The sequence below is a fragment of the Geotrypetes seraphini genome, chromosome 12 (assembly GCF_902459505.1).
Source record: "Geotrypetes seraphini chromosome 12, aGeoSer1.1, whole genome shotgun sequence".
NCBI classification, from domain to species: domain Eukaryota; kingdom Metazoa; phylum Chordata; class Amphibia; order Gymnophiona; family Dermophiidae; genus Geotrypetes; species Geotrypetes seraphini.
The window spans coordinates 83,981,059-83,995,531 of NC_047095.1; the positions used below are offsets into that span (position 1 = coordinate 83,981,059).

General features: G+C 45.1%; 1 protein-coding gene across 2 annotated transcripts in view; it reads left to right on the top strand.

Moving 5' to 3' along the window:
* The window catches only part of ABL2 (ABL proto-oncogene 2, non-receptor tyrosine kinase), a 140,340-nt gene that overhangs the window by 109,628 nt on the left and 16,239 nt on the right, over positions 1 to 14,473 (top strand). For both annotated transcript variants that reach the window (XM_033916837.1, XM_033916838.1), the window contains exons 6-7: positions 2,390 to 2,567; positions 13,569 to 13,753. In XM_033916837.1, the coding sequence (XP_033772728.1) occupies positions 2,390 to 2,567; positions 13,569 to 13,753 (363 nt within the window). The remainder of the gene's footprint in view (positions 1 to 2,389; positions 2,568 to 13,568; positions 13,754 to 14,473) is intronic.

Below are 14,473 nucleotides of genomic sequence, written 5' to 3' on the forward strand. Positions count from 1 at the left end.
GTGTCATCCAAACCGGGTCTTTTGACCGCTTGTTCTTGCGGCCTTTCCTGAAACTGGGGATGTACAGTTTTTGCGCTTTCTGCAGTGTGTCCCTGAGAAGGGTCCAGGCGCTCCCTACAGTCTCCATCCTAAAGCCGTTCCTGAGCTTCCTCCCCACCATTTTCCTCATAGCAACATAGTTCCCTTTCCTTTCACTGTCTCAGAAAACCTTCACTGAATTGTGAATTGGTGGGGATGCCCCACATTCAATCTGATGGCATCGGCAGCCAACAAGAAGGCGGTTTGGTGCTTCAGTTGAAGACACGAGCCAGAAAGCAAAGGCCTGGACGCCTGTGCATCCCTGGCCAAAGGCAAGTCTTCTTTATGCCTTCCCTCCCTGGCCCATGATAGGCCGACTTCTGTACAGGATCATGGCGTACCAGGGGCTGGTGATTCTAGTAGCACTGGACTGGCCAAGGTGATCATGGTATGCAGACCTGGTCCATCTCAAAGGGATCAAAGTCTCAAACTTTCCTGTCATCCCTAGCTGCTCATTCAAGGTCCAATTGCCCTGCAGGTACCAAAACATTTTGGTCTTAATTGCATGGCTCTTGAGCACGCAGCACTAGCACATAAAGGCTATTCGGATGGAGAGGTCTCCACCCTTCTAAGATGTAGAATAAGGCGACAATAGCAGCATATGCGAAAGCTTGGAAGTGCTTCCAAAATTGGTGCACTCAGAGGAATGAGGACTCGAGCATTGCACTGATCTCTGTGGTACTCGCCTTCCTGCAGAAAGCTCTGGAAAAAGGCCTAACAGTTAGCTACCTGAACTTTCAGATTGCGGGGCACTCCTGTTTTGGGGCTAGGATTAATAAGAGTACCATAGCTGCACATCCAGATGTGGCCAGGTTTTTGAAGGACGCATTACACCGCCATCCTCTGGTATGACGGCCTTTTCCATTGTGGAATCCTCCAGGCACTGGCAAGAGTGTCCTTTGAACCTCAGGAGCAAGCTTCCCTGATGGACCTCACCATCAAGTCAGTGTTTTTGGTAGTGATTAGCTCTGCCTGACGAGTGTCTGAACTTTAGATTTTGTCCTGCAGAGATCCATTTCTTAGAATTTTGAATTCAGGCGTGGTCTTGTGCACAATCCCATCGTTCTTACCAAAAGTGGTTTCCAGCTTTCATATCAATTAAGTCCACTTACCTGCCTTCACTCCTTCAGGATCAAGGAAAAGTGATCAGGTGTTGAAATTGTTGGATGTACGCACACTTTTATTGCGGTATCTAGAGGTTACGATCAAATTTTGATTGTTGGATCATCTGTTCATATTGACTGGGGATGCCCGTAAAGGTCAACCACCCTCGAAAGCAACCATTTCAAGATGGATCCATATGGCCATTTCTTCAGCCTATATTGGAAGTGAAAATGGCTGCCTATATCCCTAAATATGCACTCTACTAGAAGCGTAGCTTCCTCATGGGTGGAATCTTCGGCGATGTCCCCAAAAGAAATCTGTAGAGTTGCCATTTGGTCTTCTTTATATACATTCACAAAGTTTTACAGAGTGGGCATGACGGTCAAACAGGACTCTGCATTTGGATCTTCAGTTCTGACAACAGGCTCATCTGTCCCACCCTAAACTCGGGGGACTGCTTTGATACTTCCCACACATTCAGGAATGAAGTGTCTTATCGCACTAGTAGGAAAGATTATGTTCTTACCTCAATAATGTTCTTTCTAATAGATTGACACTCCATTCCTGAAGCTCGCCCTGTCAGATGTTTATTTGCCTGCTTTCTGCGTCAGAGGTGCTGGGGAATCCGGACATCTTGTTTTTTTCCTTTGTCCAGCCTTGATAAGGATAGAGGATATGACTGCTGCGTTGAAGAAGGTAAGGGGTATCTATTAAATCTCCCAAGGTTGTGCTCAAATTAGTGACTTGTTTGTTTTACACCTTGTTATGTATTGCAAATGGTTAAGTTTATCTGTCATATGTTTAATGATATGAGCAGAACAGACATGTATTTTGGGGAGTGCCCCCCCATATCCCCTCCCTATTCTATTTCCCATCCAAGGCTGACCATCTGCTTTGGTACAAGCTGAGGAATTGGAGGACAGCCCAGAAGGATGGGAGGCAAAGCAAAAGAATGCTAATGAAGCTCCCTTCAAGAATTCTCACGAGAGGGGATTGACTACCCACATGTTCAGGAATGGAGTGTCTGTCTACTAGAAAGAAGATTATCGAGGTAAGAACCTAATCTTTCCTTGTGATTCAGGTTGCCATCCAGCAGTAGTCTGATCAGGCATGCCATTTATTATAGATAAATTTTACTGGGAAGTGATTTTTTTTATTTTTTTTTTTCGATTTTGACCATTAGCCTGTCTTTTCCTGTCCCTGCTAGGTGTCTGTACCTTGGAGCCTCCCTTTTACATTGTGACCGAGTACATGCCCTTTGGGAATTTGCTGGATTACCTGCGTGAGTGTAATCGGGAGGAAGTGACTGCTGTTGTGCTGCTTTACATGGCTACCCAGATCTCTTCTGCCATGGAGTATTTGGAGAGGAAGAACTTTATCCACAGGTGTGACAAGAAGCAGGGGAATGGAGGGACTGTAAAACAGCATGTGTATTGTGCCATGGAGCTATTCTAGAAGCTCTGCCTTCACTTCATGATGATCCAGGAGAAATTTTAGTCAAAGGGGAGTGAGGATGGGCCTGCCTCAGCAGTGTGGTATTCTCTGGCAATTTCTAAAATTCAGGATTGTAGTAATAAGGGCTTAGATCTTGGTTGGGGCATAGGTGATGCCATCTTGACATTGCCATCTAGATTTATGGTGGTGATAGTTATATTGTCCCAGGTGCAAAATAAGTACTTGTATTTCTAGTACAATAGGCACATCATTCTGGAACACTTGGTTTGTGTATCTCTGGTTGTGAGATCCTGTGTAGAAAGCCTCATTTACATTTTTCTGCTCCACCACTCATCCCTATGGGCTGTCCTGTAATACCTCAGTTTTACTGTCTACATGCAAGATGGTAGGAGCCTGTTTGTTCTGCTCTGCTCGTGTTTATGTTAAATTTAATTTTGTTTTTTTTAAATTCGGTTGTGAGGTTTTTCAGTGCTGCAGAGGCTCCCAGTTTAGGGACATCTCTGGCTGTAGAGAATACACTCTGAGGGTAGTAGTCTGTAGCCAAGAAGCAACCTGCTTGTCATGGCACCTGGGAGCTCAGGGATCATTCTCTTGGGAGCAAGGCTCACTCCAGGTTTTGTCGGCAAAGAGCTTGAGCGCAGGCTGAGTGGTCCTGTGGTGGTTTTTCACCAGGATCAGATGCCAATTGCATTTCATTCCTCCCACTTCGCACATGAGTTCCGATGGGAGGGTTTGAGGTCTTGGTCTGATTGGTTGGATTGAGCGCAGTCTGAAGAAGCAAGCTATCTGGATGGCCTGGCTTGTCTGAGGCAGAGGTTCTCTGGCTGCGGTTTCAGCCCTTTTGCAGCTCCCAGTACCAGCATTGCACAGTGAGTAAGGCTGTGACAGCCTATGAGACAAATCAGGGAGGCGGGAGTCTTTAAAATTCATTTTTAAAGGTTTCTGGTATTAGAGACAGAGTCCCCTACCTCCAAAATCCTGTTCCCTGAATTTTTTGACCCCTTATTTAACTCCCATGGGCTGTTTTTAGCACTAAAACCACTGCCATGCTGACCATCTTAGATTTTTCAATTTTTTAAATAAAAGCTTCTGCCTGCCTCAAAACACTTCAATTTGGACCAAAATTGGTTTAGATGAACTGCTCAGGCCAGGATATTAAGGATTCATGTCAGATTTGTGAAGGATAGCCAGCCGAGGAATGTCCATGTTCCACATGCTATATAGCATGTAAGGAGGGGTGGGAGCCACTGGCTTAGCCTCCTCTAGTCCCTCTAGAGCTATGGGATTCCTCTTGGATCAAGTTCCAGGTCAGAAATCCTGGCTAGAGCTGGGAACTGGTGAAAGGGTGTCCCAGGCGAAGCGCAGCTGTGAGTTTACTGTGAAACCCCAGAGTGGACCACAGGAGCATTTGCCAGAGCCTTCTGGGCGTGCTGGTCTGGCTTTTGCTCCATAATTTATAAGCATGATGTACAAAGTGCACCTAAATTACAATGGTCTCAGTGACACTTTGGGGGTCACAATGGTGGTAGTGCCAGGGGTTATTTCCTCTAAGGATGCATTTTCCCCCTGGCAGAGTCGTGTGCAAAATGTGGGGGTATAGTCAGAAGAAGACTGGGATGAAGTGAATTTGGTATCCCTGCCTTTACTGTCCCAGTCAGGGTCTTAATTATTAGGAGACGCGGCATCATGCCTAGGAGAGTCAGGTTCTGACCAATTGGCAGCCCTGGATCTCAGCCCTGACCAGGTAGCAGCCCTTGCTGTGCACAAGTTATTCAAACTGTCAGTGGTTTTGGAGATTATTATGGAGTCTCTCCAAGAATTAAAGATAGACTTTTCTGGTCTCTACTGCCCATTACTTGCTCATGAGCAACACCAGGTTCAGACCACATGCCTTTCCTCCCATCCAGATATTACTAAGATGCTCATAGATCACTGGGAGGTACTGGAAGGGCTGCTTCAGGCGGCTAAGGTCATGCCAAAACTTTACCCAGTGAATGCTGAATTTCATCAGCTGTTCAGTCCACCAAAAGTAGATTCCCTGGTTGCACAGGTTCCAAAGCGAACTTCAGTCCCCAGTGAAAAGGAAATGGTATTTAAGGATATACAGGACAGCAGATTGGACTTTGTCTTTAAGAGACCCTTAAAAGACAATTTGAAGCCATGACGTGGGGTTGAAAGTGGCATCATTGGCATTGTATGTTGCATGGACTTGCCATTCAAGGTTATGTCATGCTCCAGGAGTGGATGCCGATGCAGATCCCTGGTTTCTTATGTCAGGAGTGGATTATGTGGAAGATGCTCTGTATGATCTATTCAGGGTTCTAAGCAAGGTTTCTGCATATGCTGTTTCTGCCCATAGAATACTCTGGATCAGACAGTGGGCAAGAGATTCATCCTTGAAAACTACGCTAAGCAAATTATTGTTTAAGGGTCAAATTGCTCTTTGAAAAAGGGCTGGATGATCTTATGGTTTATGTGCAGGATCTAAAACCAAAGTTTTTTCCGGACAGCAGATCAAGGGCCCCTAGGGAGTCAGGCAAGCTAATTTTCATGGCTTTCTGCACTTTCGCCAGTATTTGGAAGAACCTTCAGTCCAGAGATCTTTTCAAGGCTTGAAACTGAAAGCTAAGTGTCTCCAGTCCTCCAGATTTCGCCTCACAGTAGCCCCCAAGAAACAGTTCTGACACCAAGTCAGGAGTTATACCTCCAAGGATAGGAGGGAGAGTGTCAGCTTACTGGGAGACATGGGTGAAGATCACATCAGACCGCTGGGTATTGGAAATTTTTCAGGAAGGGTATAATCTAGGGTTCTTTTGTCCCCTTCCAGACCTCTTTCTGGATTCTCCAGCAGAAAAGCCAAAGAAGGCGGTCCGAATTTGAGCAATAGTAGAGAGGCTACTAGATCTAACAGCCGTAGAAGCCATCCCAGACAAAGAATTGGGCTCAGTCAGATACTCCATATACTTTATTGTACCCAAACAAGACTCTGAAGACTGGAGGCCGATCCTGGATCTGAGATCGGTTAACATGGCTCTCAAGATAACATGTTTCCGCATGGAAATGGTAAAGTTGGTCATTGCCGCCATGGCGCTGGGGGAATTTCTTGTCTCGCTGGACTTAACAGAAGCCTATATGCATATCCCCATTTTCCAGGATCACAGGAAGTTGAGGTTCCATGTTCTAGAGCACCACTTCCCAATTCTCGACTCTTCCGTTTAGACGGGCCATGGTGCCACACACCTTCACCAAGGTTGTAGTAGCAGCACACCTCTACAAGGAGAGGCTACAAGTGAATCCATACGTGAATGATTGACTGTTATGAGCTCTTCCCTAATGCGAAGGAAGGATGGCAGTGAAGCACATGGTCCAGCTGCTGGGCTGGGTCATAAACTTCTGAAAAAGCTGCCTATAGCCGACACAGTCCCTAGAATATCTGGGAGTTCTTTTCAACATGAAGGACAACAAAGTTTTTCTCCTCAAAGTCCGCAGAGCCTAGTTCACATGTCAGATCAGGGAGTTTCAGGACAGGCCAGCATTGACAGCTTGGCATTACTTGGTAGTGCTGGGGTCTATCTTAGCTGATAGATGTGGTCCCTTGGGCGAGGGCATATTTCCACATCTCTCCAGGATGTGCTCTTATCCTGCTGGTCACCATAAATGGATGCTTTGCAAATGCCCCTATCTTGGACAACAGAGGTCTCAGTCTGAACTGGTGGCTGGAGCTACAGTATTCCAGGGAATGCTGCTTCGCATTTCCACATGGGTGATTTTTTTTTTTTACGCCGATCTTCAAAAAAGGTTCGAGGGGAGATCTGGGAAACTACAGACCGGCGAGTCTGACCTCGGTACCAGGAAAGATGGTAGAGGTGCTGATAAAGGACCGCATCATTGATCACCTTGACGGACACGGTCTGATGAGGACCAGCCAGCACGGTTTCAACAAAGGCAGATCTTGTTTGACAACTTGTTACACTTCTTCGAGGGAGTAAACAGGCAGGTAGACAAGGGCGACCCGGTCGACATTGTATATTTGGATTTTCAGAAGACGTTTGACAAGGTTCTGCATGAACAACTACTTTGGAAAATTGCGAGCCATGAAATTGAGGGTGAAATTCTCACGTGGATTAAAAACTGGCTGGAGCATAGGAAACAGAGAGTGGGGGTAAATGGACAATAGTCGGACTGGAAGAGCGTCACCAGTGGGGTGCTGCAGGGCTCGTTGCTTGGACCCGTGCTCTTCAACATCTTTATAAACGATCTGGACATTGGTATGACGAGTGAGGTGATTAAATTTGTGGACGATACAAAGTTATTCAGAGTTGTGAAGACGCAGGGGGATTGCAAAGATCTGCAACATGACATAATCAAGCTGGAGAAATGGGCATTGACATGGCAAATGAGGTTCAACGTGGATAAGTGTAAAGTGATGCATGTCGTTAATAAAAATCTCAAGCACAAATACAGGATGTCCGGGGTGGTACTTGGAGAGACCTCCCAGCAAAGAGACTTGGGAGTTCTGATCGACAAGTCAATGAAGCCGTCCGCGCAATGTGCGGCGCCGGCGAAAAGGGCGAATAGAATGCTAGGAATGATTAAGAAGGGGATCACGAACAGATCAGAGAAGGTTATCTTGCCGCTGTACCGGGCCATGGTGCGCCCTCACCTGGAGTACTGCGTCCAGCACTGGTCGCCGTACTACTCGAAAGGGTCCAGAGAAGAGCGACTAAAATGGTTAAAGAGCTGGAGGAGTTGCCATACAGTATCGGGCCTTTTCTCCCTCGAACAGAGGAGATTGAGAGGGGACATCATTGAAACATTCAAGGTACTGAAGGGAATAGACTTTTCCTTGATGAGTTGTTCCAGGAAGCAATCGCCTACAGCATCCAGGAACTTGGTCTCCCTACCGCAGCCGAAGGTGCCTAGGTTCCAGTCTATCCCCGGATAATTGAAGTCACCCATGATAACTGCGTTGCTTCCCTTGCAGTTGTTTTTAATCTCATCCATCATTTCTCCATCAATTTCTTCTGACTGCTCTGGGGGTTGGTAGTAGATGCCGATCTTCATTTCCATTCCATTTGTTCCTGTAATTTTAACCTATAGAGACTCTGACTTATTCTTTGTGTTCTGTCTGGTAGACTTGATTCCCTCTTTGACGTATAAAAACATAGAAACATAGAAAAAAGCGGCAGAAAAGGGCTATAGCCCACCAAGTCTGCCCATTCCAAGTATCCCCCCCCTGAATTTACTCCCTTAAAGATCTCACGTGAGTATCCCATTTTTTCTTAAATTCCGTCACGCTGCTGGCCTTTATCACCTGGAGTGGGAGTCTGTTCCAATGATCCACCACTCTTTCAGTGAAGAAGTACTTCCTGGAGTCGCATGAAACTTCCCTCCCCTGATTTTCAGCGGATGCCCTCTGGTGGTCGAGGGTCCAATGAGCCAGAAGATATCATCTTCTGACTTGATGCATCCCGTGATGTACTTATACGTTTCAATCATATCTCCCCGTTCTCTTCTTTCCTCAAGTGAGTACAGCCGCAATTTCTTTAGTCTTTCTTCATACGTGAGATCCTTGAGCCCCATGACCATCCTGGTGGCCGTTCGCTGAACCGACTCGATCCTTAGCACGTCCTTTCGGTAGTGTGGTCTCCAAAACTGAACACAGTACTCTAAGTGAGGCCTCACCATGGCTCTGTACAACGGCATCATAACTTCAGGTCTCACCTTTTTGTCCCACTCTGTCTCTGCGGTATAGCTTGTATTCCGGTAGCACAGTGTCCCAGACGTTTTCCTCATTCCACCATGTTTCCGTGATGCCGATGATGTCAAGATTATCTTTTTGTGCCATAGTTCTAATTCACCCATCTTATTCTTTAGGCTCCTTGCGTTCATGTACATACACTTGAGTTTACGGCCTGTTACTTTCTTGCATTTCCTTCCCTCTGGTGTTTCTTTCAATCTCTCAGGATTTCTGTCTTGCCTATAATCTGGTGAGTGCAGGGTATCCTCTGGGTATACCAGTTCCCGAACCATCGACTCTCGGTCGACTGTCGGCTTTCCCCTTCTTCCTAGTTTAAAAACTTCTCAATTTCTCTTTTGATGTTTGCTTGCAAGTAACCTCATTCCATCTGCGCTGAGGTGGAGTCCATTCTTCCTAAATAGCTTGCTCCTCCCCCAGAACGTCATCCAGTTACACATGAAGTGGAATCCTTCCTCACACCAGCACCGCATCTACGCGTTGACTGCTTGCAGCTCCGTCTGCCTCTTCTCGTCGGCCCTGGGTACCGGCAGGATCTCCGAGAACGTTACCCTCTGCATTCTGGTCTTCAGCTTCTTTCCTAGCATCCAGAACTTGTCCTTCAGTACTTCTCTGTTGTAGTTCCTGTTTCTCACGTTTTTTGTCCCCACATGGATCACCACCGCCGTATCTTCCTCTTCCACGCTGTTGATGATCCTGTTGATGCGGCTCACTATGTCTTCTACCTTGGCTCCCAGTAGGCAGGTCACCAGCTGATCCCGACTTCCTCCCGCTATGTGGCTGTCGACTTGTCTGATGATAGAGTCCCCCCCATGACAATCGCTGTCCTCTCTATCTTCTCTTGCTTCTCTAGCCGCAGGTCTATGTCTCTGGTGTATGTCCATCTCTCCAGCCATAGGTCCGTGTCCTCTGTGCACTTCCATCTTTCCTCATCCTGGCATTGGCTTGCACCGGGCTCGTCTTCTTTGGGTTCCCTGTGCTGTTTCCAGATCTCGTTGCGGTGTCACCCATTTCTCCCTTGTGGTTGTCCTCCAGATGGTCCTCACTCTCTGCAGGTGTATCTCGGCAGTTCCACTGTAGCTGGTGATTTCCCATGGCCTCCCTGTATGCTTCCTCGATGAACTTCTCTAACTCCTGGACTTCTTCCTCGATGGTTTCCTCTGGCTTGATGTTCTCTGCATCCCTGTCCTCCTCCTCCACTGCTCGAAGTGCTTCCAGTTCCAGTATTCTGCCCTCCAGCAGTCTGACTTGTTTCCTCAGGGTCTCCAGTTCCCCACATCGAGTGCACACATAAGACCGCCTCCCCTAGGGGAGGTAGTCATACATATGGCAGATGGTGCAGAAAACTGGGTAGCTCAAATTCCTGCTTCTGTCTGCTGCTTCCATTGCTGCCCACTTGCTGATCTGCTGCGGATGTCCTCTGCTCTCCTTGCCTGTTTGTGTGTCTTTTGTGTCTGCTGCGGCTGTCCTCTCCTCTCCTTGTCTGTTTGTGTGTCTGCTGCGGTTGCCCTCTGCTCTCCTTGCCTGTTTGTGTGTCTTCTGTGTCTGCTGCCCTTCGCAAAGGCGCTCTTGCTAAGGTGAGCACCTTTAATGCTTGCCTTCGACGTGCACCGAATGGCTGAGCGCTGTTGGCCCCTCCCCTTTTATGTGTGTCTTCTGTGTCTGCTGCCCTTCGCAAAGGCCCTTCGCAAAGGCGCTCTTGCTAAGGTGAGCACCTTTAATGCTTGCCTTCGACGTGCACCAAATGGCTGAGCCCCTCTCCTTTTAAGGATGATGTTGGAAAGGTGGGCAGAGCTATCTCTCGCGGCTACCCCTCACTGTCTCCTGCTTTCTCCCCTCTGCTTCTCTCTGCCTGTTTCCTTTGTGCAGCTGCCTCCCGACTCTCCTTCGGCTGCCCCGCTCTCCTAGGCAGTGATTGCCTCGCCATTGGCCCCTCCCCTTTTAAGGGGGAGCTCCGATTCTGATCTTTGGTGATGGAGGGGTGGGCGTCGCTATCTCTCACCACTACCCCTCACTGTCTCCTGCCTTTTTTGCCTTTTCCCCTCCGCTTCTCTCCACCTGTTTCCTCTGTGCAGCTGCCTCCCGACTCTCCTTCAGCTGCCTCCCGACTCTCCTTCAGCTGCCCTGCTCTCCTAGGATCTGACCGTCAAAACAGTGTTTTTAGTGGCAGTCACATCAGTATGTCGGATGTCTGAACTATAGACTTTATCCTGCAGATAACTTTTTCTCAGGGTTTCACTGAGAACAGTCCCCTTTTTCTTGCTGAAAGTATTTTTATTTATTTTATTATTTATATACCACATATCCTAAGTGGTTTACATTCAGGTACTTTATAGTAATAATAACTTTATTTTTATATACCACCACAATGCATAGGTCTAGGCGGTTCACAACAAAGAGGACTGTACAATCAGTGAAAAAATATAATTAACAAGGAAATACATTCATATTTCCCTATCTGTCTCGGTGGACTCAAACTGTATCTAGTGTACCTGGGGCAATGAGGGGATTAAGTGACTTGCCCAGGGTCACAAGGAGAAGTGAGGGATTTGAACCCACAACCTCAGGATGCTGAGGCTGTAGCTCTAACCCCTGCACCAAACACTCCCACACAAATAGTCTCCAGTTTACACGTCAACCAGGAAATATGTTTGCTAGCCTTCATGTCCTCAGGGTCCAAGAAGAGCGACAGAGTTCTGAGATTCCTGGATGTTCGCAGTATATTGCTTTGCTGTCTGAAAGTGATAAATGAGTTTTGTCTGTTGGTTCATCTCTTTGAGCTAGCGTGTATCAGGTGCCGAGACCAGCCAGCTTCAAAAGCGAACATTTCTAGATGGATTCATGTGGCCGTTTCTTTAGCTTACATCAGCAGCAGAAAGCAATTGCCAGTAGTCATAAAGGCCCATTTCACAAGGAACTTAGCTTCCTCATGGGTGGAGTCCAGAGCAGTTTGCCCTAAAGAAATTTGTAGAGTTGACCAAATGGTCCTCCTTCTATACTTTTAGAAAGTTTTACAGGATAGATGTAGCAGCCAAATTAGATACCGCTTTCGGATCTTCAGTACTTTCAGCAGGCTCATCTGTCCTGCCCTATATCTTAGGGGACAGTTTTGATGCATCCCAAATGTTCCAGAATGATGTGCCTATTACACTAGAAGGAAAGATCAGGTACTTACCTTGATAATCTTCTTTCTAGTAAATAGGCACATCATTCTGGAAGCTCGCCCTGTCAGATATTCATTAGCCTGCTTGCTGTCTCAGACATGTCTGTATTACTGGATACCTTGTTTCTTTCCTCTGTCCAGTACAGTCAAGGATAGGGAAAACCACTACTATTATGAAGAGACCATAGTGTATCTTTCAGAACTGCAAGACTGTTAGTGCAGGTTGCACTCAGGTAGGTGGTCTGTTCATTCCACCAAGTAGTAGAGTTAAATGTTTAGATTTTTCATGATTATTTCATGTTTCATTATTTCATATTATATGTTATGATATGAGCAGAGCAGACTTGCTTCTTGGTAAGAATCCTGTTATGTTTTCTCCTCTAGGGTTGAACATCTGCTTTGATACGAACTGAGGTATTACAGGACAGCCCAGAGTGTGGGGAGGCAGAGCAGAAAAATGTAAATGAGGCTTTCTACACATGATCTTATAACCAGATGCACACATCCCAAGTGTTCCAGAATGATGTGCCTATTTACTAGAAAGAAGATTATCAAAGTAAGTACGTAATCTTTCCATAATATGTAAACTGCTTTGATTGAAACCACAGAAAAATTATATATTAACTCTTTCCCTTGCCTTGTATGGATTTGGTTGGTAATGCTGAATGTTGGGTTTCCAGAGAGTCATTTCTAATTGGAGGCAGGGGGGGGGGGAACGACAAGAAATAAGCAGCCACGTTTCAGTCCTCTTGCACTTTGAAGTTGAAGAAGAGATTAAGACTCTCTTAGGTTTCCACATCTGGTATCATACTTGTTGCAGTTTTCTGGGGCTCACCATGTCTAGTTAGGCAAAAAAAACCATCTATGTTTCAGCCATCATGCTATGGCTTTCTTCAGTGTAATCTGTGAGGTCTGTGTGATACCATCCGTGGAAACCTAAGAGAGCATATAACCTAGCTTCACAGAGAGAACATCTTTAAACTCACCAAAGAATCTTCACTTTCTAGGGGAAAAAGAGACTTTCCCACCAAAATTCAAATTTGTGACCAATGGACTTTTCTCAAGCCCCAACCAATCAGGTTTGAGGACTCACTATATATTTATTTATTTAAAAAATTAATACTGTCTAAAAACTAAACTGCTTGCAAAAATAAAGCATGCATTTCTTTCTTCTTTCTCCATTTATATCCCGCTGTAAACCAAAGTGGGTTACAATCAAATATACATAATATAGGACAAATTAGTTATCATAAAAATCAAGTATACAACAATCATCTAAAAATCTTTATGAACATGACAAAATAAAAAATCTTCACTCTTGATTAAATTCTTCTGCTCCAAAATCAACAAAGTACGTCACAGGAATGCTGTAATAGCTGAGTTTTTAACTATTTATTAAATTGTAACCTGTTGTGCATAATTGTAACTGCACTAACAAAGCATTCCACAACTTAACACCAGCAGTGCAGAAAGTCAGGGCCCTAGTGTCTGTGTATCGCCCCCGCGCTATCGGGTCTAATAACTTTCGATTTTCAGATTGCAAAGATCTATTTGGCTGATAAGGAACCACAACTTAGCGAAAATACCTTGGGGTTTGATGGTAAATAGTTTGATGAGACACAGAAATCATTTTATACTGAACCCGAAATGCTATTGGCAGCCAATGCAATTTCTTCAAAACCGGCGTAATATGTGCCATCCTATCAACACCCATAACCAGTCTAGCTGCAACATTTTGCACTAACTGCCACGCTCTCTCTCTCGCCTTTGAAATTCTGAGATCCAGAATGTTACAGTAGTCCAGTCTCAAGAAAATCATCCCCTGCACAACTGCAGACCTCACAGATTACCCTGAAGAAAGCCTTAGCATGGTGGCTAAAATGTCATTTTTTTTTTTACCTGACCATATATGGCAAGACCCAGAAAACTACAAGCAAGAAATTAAAGGTTCATATCTGATTATGATATGTCATTGCCATTCCATATAACTCTGTTCTTTTTGCCACTCAGGGATCTAGCGGCACGGAACTGCCTGGTTGGAGAGAATCATGTGGTGAAGGTGGCAGACTTTGGCTTGAGCCGGTTAATGACTGGAGATACGTATACTGCCCATGCTGGAGCTAAGTTTCCCATCAAGTGGACTTCACCCGAGAGCCTGGCCTATAACACTTTTTCCATTAAATCAGATGTCTGGGGTAAGGACAAATAGGTAGTTCTACATCCTTGGCAAAATGTGCTAAGGTTAACTGAAAAAAGGAAGGGAAATCTTGATTCTTATAACTCTCATCACTGAGTTACCTTTAGCAAAATAATTTCTGTATTTAAATGGTAAACCCTTTATAAAAGGGACCTTGGTATTTTGTAAATTATGGTGTACTATGTTTTGTACATGAATGGCACTTTAGAAATATATACACATACTGAGCATTAAATTTATATGTATATGTGCATATATCTGTGTAGATGTGAATGTATGTATACATATGTATATATTTTTCAAGTCAGACCTTACAACCAGCTTAACATTTACTGTAGAAATCCTGCGAGTTCTACAAGAATGATTTCTTCTTCAGAACCAATCCTGACTTGTCTGTGCAGTACAAAGCTTTTTGGAAGCAGACTATATGAAATGAATAGTCTTTAGACTAGTTCTTAAGAGATAATGTACAATAGGGGTACTGAAAAGTTCTCAGTCCAACCAACTTCCTAAATTCTGAGCATTATTTTACCCCACTGAGCTGGAAAGCGCACTATTTTATTTTGCAAAGTACCAATTTGCAAAATTTTAATGCTGTGTTTTGACATTGTTTCAGATTATTGATTGAACCATGTCAATGAAAAGTGTGGAATTTTAAGTGTGAAACTTTGAGCCTGCAGAAGGAAATCCATAAATGTATTTTTTGAGTGGCAAATGC